The sequence below is a fragment of the Mobula hypostoma genome, unplaced genomic scaffold, assembly GCF_963921235.1.
Source record: "Mobula hypostoma unplaced genomic scaffold, sMobHyp1.1 scaffold_151, whole genome shotgun sequence".
Taxonomy (NCBI): Eukaryota; Metazoa; Chordata; class Chondrichthyes; order Myliobatiformes; family Myliobatidae; genus Mobula; species Mobula hypostoma.
This window is the reverse complement of record NW_026948220.1, coordinates 55,983-63,300: the sequence shown is the minus strand read 5'-3', so window position 1 is coordinate 63,300 and position 7,318 is coordinate 55,983. Positions and strand designations below refer to the sequence as shown.

The window sequence follows — 7,318 nt, the reverse complement described above, 5'->3', positions numbered from 1 at the left end:
GATTTGATGGAGGTATACCACTATTATAGGGGGTATAGATGGGGGTAAGTGCAAGCTGGCTTATACCACTGAGATGGGGCAGGACGACAACCAGAGACCATGGGTTAAGGGTGAAAGGTGAAACGTTAAGGGGAACATGAGGGGAAACTTCTTCACACAGACGGTCATCCGGGTGTGGAATGAGCAGCCAGCACAAGTGGTGCATGCGAGCTCAATTTCAACATTTAAGAGGTTTGCATAGGTACCTGGATGGTAGGGGTATGGGAGTGGGCAGTTTTAAATAGTTCAGCACAAACCAGATGGCCTAAAGGGCCTGTTTCTGTGTTGTAATTTTCTATGACTGTGACAAGAACCTGAAATAATAAAAAAATTCACTCTAAGTTCTTTTAACAGCTGTGCAGACCAACCATTCATCTCAGCAGGAATTTTTTATATGGCCTTAAAACTGTGGCACTTTTAAGTTAATAATACATAAAAGAAAATCCCAGATGCATGACAAGAAAGACAACTTGCCTGATACTGTTTCAGTTACTGTGGAGCCAGGCACCCATGCTGCTCAGCAGGAACAGGGAATAATACCAATGGAGAGAGTCAAACTGAGCCAAGTCACAGATTGGAGACGGCAGAAATGCCCCATTCTTATAGAGACAGGAAGAGCATCAGGGAATTGATGGTCATTCCAGATACCAGCAGTGTGCCCAGTTAGAAGCTGATTTCTCTCTCCAACTTGGGTTGAACCTCACTGTAACACTGTGATACCAGATCAAACCTTGACAACTCAAGTAATCTCATCTGAAATTTAGTCCCAACCCATTGATGGATTTTGTAAATCTTTTTACAGGTTAAAAACGAGAAGGAATTTAGCTCCTAGGATCTCAAACCCGGCACGCCAGTTTTGCTGTCTTTGTCCAGATGTTTGAGAAGTGGAGCAAGGGATTCAGTCGACCATCCTTCCTGCTCAGACTGTGGGGAGGGATTCACTTGGTCATCTGACCGACTGGCATGCCCGTCATTTTACACAGGGGAAAGGCCGTTCACCTGCTCAGACAGTGGGAGTGGATTCACTTGGTTATATCAACTGAAGGTACATCAGCAAGTTCACACTGGACAAGGCCATTCACCTGATCTGTGTGTGAGAAGGGATTCAGTCGGTCATCCCACCTGTGGACACACCAGTCAGTTCACACTGGGCAGAGGCTGGTCATCTGCTGAATTTGTGGGGAAGGATTCACTCGGTCATCTGACCTAATGGCTCGCCAGCGAGTTCACACTGGGGAGAAGCCATTCACCTGCTCTGTCTGTGGGAAGAGATTCACTGATTCATCCTCCCTACAGAGACATCAGCGAGTTCACACTGGGGAGAAGCCATTCACCTGCTCAGTCTGTGGGAAGAGATTCACTGAGTCATCCAACCTACTGGCACATCAGCGAGTTCACACTGGGGAGAAGCCGTTCACCTGCTCAGTCTGTGGGAAGAGATTCACTAATTCATCCACCCTACAGAGACATCAGCGAGTTCACACTGGGGAGAAGCCGTTCACCTGCTCAGTCTGTGGGAAGAGATTTGCTGATCAATCCAGCCAACAGAAACATCAGCGAGTTCACACTGGGGAGAAGCCGTTTACCTGCTCAGTCTGTGGGAAGAGATTCACTGAGTCATCCAGCCTACAGAGACATCAGCGAGTCCACACTGGGGAGAAGCCATTCACCTGCTCAGTCTGTGGGAAAAGATTCACTCGGTCATCCAACCTCCAGAGTCATCAGCGAGTTCACACTGGGGAGAAGCCATTCACCTGCTCAGTATGTGGGAAGGGATTCACTCAGTCATCCAACCTACAGAGTCATCAGCGAGTTCACACTGGGGAGAAGCCGTTCACCTGCTTGGAATGTGGGAAGGGATTCACTCAGTTATCCAGCCTACAGAGTCATCAGCGAGTTCACACTGGAGAGAAGCCGTTCACCTGCTCAGTCTGTGGGAAGAGATTCACTAATTCATCCAGCCTACAGAATCATCAGCGAGTTCACACTGGGGAGAAGCCGTTCACCTGCTCGGACTGTGGGAAGAGATTCACTCAGTCATCCAGCCTACAGACTCATCAACGTGTTCACACTGGGAAGAAGCCATTCACCTGCTTAGAATGTGGGAAAGGATTCAGTCAGTCATCCAAACTACTGGCACACCAGTCAGTTCACAGTGGGGAGTGGCCGTTCACCTGCTCAGACTGTGGGAAGGGATTCACTTGCTCGTCTAAGCTAATGGCTCACCAGCGAGTTCACACTGGAGAGATGCTGTTCACCTGCTCAGTCTCTGAGAAGAGATTAACTGAGTCATCCAACCTAGTGGCACATCAGCAAGGTCACACTGGGGAGAAGCCGTTCACCTGCTCAGTCTGTGGGAAGAGATTCACTCAGTCGTCCCCCCTACAGAGTCATCAGCGAGTTCACACTGGGGAGAAGCCATTCACCTGCATAGTCTGTGGGAAAAGATTCACTCAGTCATCCACCCTACAGAAACATCAGCGAGTTCACACTGGGGAGAAGCCAATCACCTGCTCAGTCTGTGGGAAGAGATTCACTCAGTCATCCAACCTACAGAGTCATCAGCGAGTTCACACCGGGGAGAAGCCCTTCACCAGCTCAGAATGTGGGAAAGGATTCACTCAGTCATCTCACCTACTGGCACACCAGTCAGTTCACAATGGGGAATGGCCATTGTTATGAATCCCTAGATTTTGTTTCCTGTGAACTGTCATTTTGAGAGAGAGAGAGAGATTAAGAATGGAAATCAGTCTGACATGCATCTTGTTTTCATCGCTGACAGCTTGTTTAGTTTTAACCAAGGACACAGATACTCAGTCAGGCAGAGATGAAGGAGAAAAAATGGAAGGTTCGAAACAAGGGAACTACTGGCCAAGGGTCACTGTTTCAAACTTTCCTCTGCCCACAAGGGTGGGTTAATTATCAATTCAGCGTACATCGAATGTGTGGTTGTCACCTCGTTTGATCCATAGGAGTGGATCAGATTTGGGGTATCCTGTGAAGACCACTTATGTGTCAACCCTTGCCTGGGTGTGGTGTGGAAATTCACTTGAAGACGATACCTCTTGTGACAAGTCACTTTTGGTGATAATGTGTATGTGCATTTTGAACAACGATGGATAAAATCTACAGCGACTGTTCTCTCGTTTTACCACCATGGATGCTGTGGAACTCAACGTTATTGCCTTCTCTTGACATTTACCCTGGATTACAAATATCTCTCTCTCCTCAACTATTCTGTGGTTGAACTGAACTTTCATAGTTCACCATCTCAAGACTCCAAGCCTTGTTTCCCCTGAGCTCAATAGTTTGGGAGTTATATTTACACACAAGTACACATAACACTGTTAACTTTTGTTTATCTTGCTTAAATTACTATATTGTTAGTAGATACCAATAAAGATAGTGAATTTAACATCAAAAACAGACTCTAGGTGTAGTCTATTGCTGCTGACTCATTTCTAAAGCATTATGGGGACAAAATTGGGACCTGCATCCGATATAGGAAAAGATTTGGAGGCGTATTGATTAATTATCGGTTTCATTGGAGAAATCCCTTTTGATTTATTTGTGTGTGGAAAATCAGTAGCAATGCACATTGATAGATTTCTGGAAGCGCCAACCTCTAAGGCATTAGAGGACACCAGAAGGATTGAGTTGTTGAGTATTGCTAAAAGGTTAAAACTTGCGAAGGTGAAATCGACAATGAGGAGGTCACAGATGCAGAGGAGAATAGCTGAGTATTATGTATCTGAGGGTGTGTTTAAAGTGGAGGAGTTGGAGGTGTTTCCTGAAAGTAAACCAAGTGAGCTTGGGCTCCAATACAAGTTAGAAAAATTAAAGATGGAGGCTGTGGAAAGGCAGAGGCAGGTTGAGGCTAGAGAGGCAGGAAAACAGAGAGAAGAGGCAGAAAAACAGGGAGGAAGCAGAAAGACAGAGGCTGTTTGAGCTGGAAAAGATAGAGAGATTGCAGCAAAGGGGTCTAGCGTGATAAGTTTGAGGCCAGTCGGGAAGTTAAATTTGTACCCCCATTTGACGAGGCAGAGGTTGATAAGTACTTTCAGCATTTTGAGAAGTTTGCTCAAAGTGGCCAAAAGAGGGTTGGCCCATTCTCTGACAAAGTGTAATTAAGGGGAAGGCTCAGTGAGCCTATTCTGCTTTGACTGTTGATGAAGCAGCTGATTATAACATAGTGAAACAGGCTGTGCTCAAAGCTTACGAGTTGGTCCCAGAAGCATACAGGCAAAAGTCTAGAAATTTGAGGAAATCTCTGAACCAGATTTATATGGAATTTGCTTATGAGAAGTTTGTGTGTTTTGACCACTGGTGCACATATAAAAATGTAAGTGGTGATTTTAACAGCTTGAAAGAGTTTGTTTTAATTGAAGAATTCAAAAGGTGCATCCTTGATTTAGATTTAGATGAAAAGGACACTGCCACTTTGCAGGAGTCTGTTAGATTAGCAGATGAGTTTGCTTTAACTCATAAGGTTAAGCTTACCTGGAATAAGAGCTTCCAAAAGAGTAGCAGGGATAACCAGGGTAAACCAGAAATTAAAACTGGGATTAGTAACAAGAGTAAGGATGAAGGGAAGCAGTTGAAGGAGAAATATTCTGGTCTCTCTTGTTACTATCATCAGAAAGCTGGTCATATAGTGGCTGATTGTTCTGTCCTGAAGAAGAAAAAGGAAAAGGAGGCAGTCCCAAATACCTCTGATCAGTATGTTGAAGCACCTATAAACCCACAGGGTTCTGAACATTCTGTTGTGGCTCAGTTAAGGACTGAGAGGCTGACCGAGTTGAGAAGGGATTCGATCACTTTGTGTCAGATGGGTTTGTATTGGTAAGGGAAGGGTCAACCCCGGTACCAGTGAAAATTCTTCGAGATACTGGGGCTTCTCAGTCACTTATATTAGACAGCCTTCTAAAGTTTGGTGATGAGACTGACATTGGTGAGGTAAATCTTATTAAAGGCATTGGGGGTGGCATGGTTTCTGTGCCGTTGCACAAGTTAACTTTACAGTCAGGGTTTGTTTCGGGACCTATTAAAATCGGATTATGCTCCAGTTTACCAGTGGAAGATGTTACTTTGCTGTTAGGGAATGACCTGGCAGATGGTAAAGTTGTTCCTGCAGTGCAGTTGCCAGCTAAGCCAACAACTGACGACTCACAGATGGATTTTAACATTTATCCTTCCTGCACAGTAACTCGAAGTATGGCTAAAATTTCTGCCAATGCAGATGGTACTGTGCAGCATGATTCTGAATCCCAAGATAGCCAAAATCGGGATTCAGGTTTTGATGACTTTTCAGGGACTTTTCTGCCTTCATTGTTTCAACAGGATTTAGGTAGTAAGTCTGATGAGAAAGATTTATCCCTGTCTAGGAAGGCGTTTACAGCAGAACAGAACCGAGACCCTGAGATTGAAGCTTTAAAAGAAACAGCTCTCTCAGATGATGAGATCAAGGAAGTGCCAATAAGGTATTCTCAAGGATGGAGTGTTAAATGAGGAAGTGGGGGCCACCTGCTATACCTGCGAGTGAGGAATGGGCAATTGTTCACCAAGTTGTAGTTCCTAAATTTTATTGGACTGAAATTTTAACTTTGGCCCACAGTATGCCCTTAGGTGGCTATTTTGGAGAGAATAAAACTGTAAACAGGATTATGAAAGAATTTTACTGGCCTAATTTGAAGAAAGATGTTGTGACCTTTTGCAGAACCTGTCACACTTGTCAAGTTGTGGGTAAACCTAATCAGGTCACCCCAGTGGCTCCACTCCTGCCTATACCTGCATTTGGTGAACCTTTTCCAAAGTTATAGGGGATTGTGCTGGCCCATTGCCGAAGACTAAAGCTGTCCATCAGTATTTGCTAACTATTATGTGTACTGCATCCAGATTCCCAGAGGCAATACGTCTAGAAATATTAAAGCTAAAACTGTGGCGAAGGCTCTTAACAAGTTTTTTTACTTTATTTGGTTTGCCTAAAGAAATCCAGTCTGATCAAGGAAGTAATTTTACATCTCGATTATTCCAGCAGGTAGTTTATGAACTGGGAACTAAACAAATTACATCGTCTGCGTACCATCCGGAATCACAAGAGGCTTTAGAAAGATTTAATTCTACCCTCAAAACAATGATTAAGACGTACTGTGTTGAAAATGGACAAGACTGGGATGAAGGAATACATTTGCTTTTGTTCACTGTAAAGGCTGATTTATACTTGTGCGTTCGAGATACGCGGTATCCTACACCGTAGGCCCAATTTAATTTTTGCTTAGCCCGATGCCGTAGCGAGCATGCGTAGTTGTGTCTGCATCGCTCTGCACTTCACCACCAAAACGCAAGTTGGCCGTGGGGTTTCTCTGACACTGTTGAGCTTCTCCGCGAGAGACATGGACGAGGAAATGCATTTCAAGTATTTTCCCATGTCGGCAGGTAGATTTGACGAGTTGGTTCATTGTCTCCAAGCATTTATTTCGCATCAGTGTACAGACATGCGGAGAAAAGCAACCAGAAATGCGATGCTACCAAGCGGACCAATCACAGTGGTTGCGGTCTGCGTCACCGCGACGCGTGAGTTACTTTTTTGAGGAGGTGCCTGTCCCTCTACGGCGTAGGGTACAGCGAGGGTACAGCGCACACTTGATGCATAAGTATAAATCAGGCTTAAAAGAGTCGGTACAGGAGTCACTGGGCTTTAGTCCATTTGAACTTGTATTTGGTCATAGAGTGAGGGGACCTTTGACCTTGTTAAAGGAACAGTGGATTGAGGGGGATGTATACGTTAACTTGTTAGGCTATGTTTTGAAGTTCAAAGATAAACTATAGCAAGCCTGTAGTCTAGCCAGACAAATCTTAAAGATTTCTCAAAACAAAATGAAGTGTTGGTTTGATAAGCGGACCAAAACAAAAGAAAATACGAGGTGGGGGATAATGTGCTTGCCTTATTTCCAATGTTGATGGATCCACTTCAAGCGAAATTCAATGGACTGTATGAAATAGTCTCTCAAATTAATGATGTGAATTATGTTATTAAAACACACGACCGACGTAAACTAACACAGGTGGTACACATCAATATGATAAAGCCTTATTCTGACAAGCAGGCACCATCGGTGAATGTTGTCAAACATATCAATCTGGCAACCCTGAGAATGAAACAATTGACTCATCTGAAACTTTTCACAAGCCAAACATGGTCCCGGTTAGGCTAATGAACACTGTTGTTCTCGAAAACATTGACAACAAGTTGTCTCATCTGCAGCCAAAGCAACAATAA

The 7,318-nt window shown here is 44.3% G+C and overlaps 1 protein-coding gene across 1 annotated transcript; it reads left to right on the top strand.

Moving 5' to 3' along the window:
- Window positions 1-1,121: 1,121 nt before the first annotated feature.
- LOC134341997 (zinc finger protein 271-like) lies at window positions 1,122-3,169 on the top strand. Its single transcript, XM_063039931.1, has one exon. The coding sequence runs from the start codon at window positions 1,249-1,251 to the stop codon at window positions 2,719-2,721; it is 1,473 nt and encodes a 490-aa protein (XP_062896001.1). The 5' UTR covers window positions 1,122-1,248; the 3' UTR covers window positions 2,722-3,169.
- The last annotated feature ends 4,149 nt before the right edge of the window (window positions 3,170-7,318 follow it).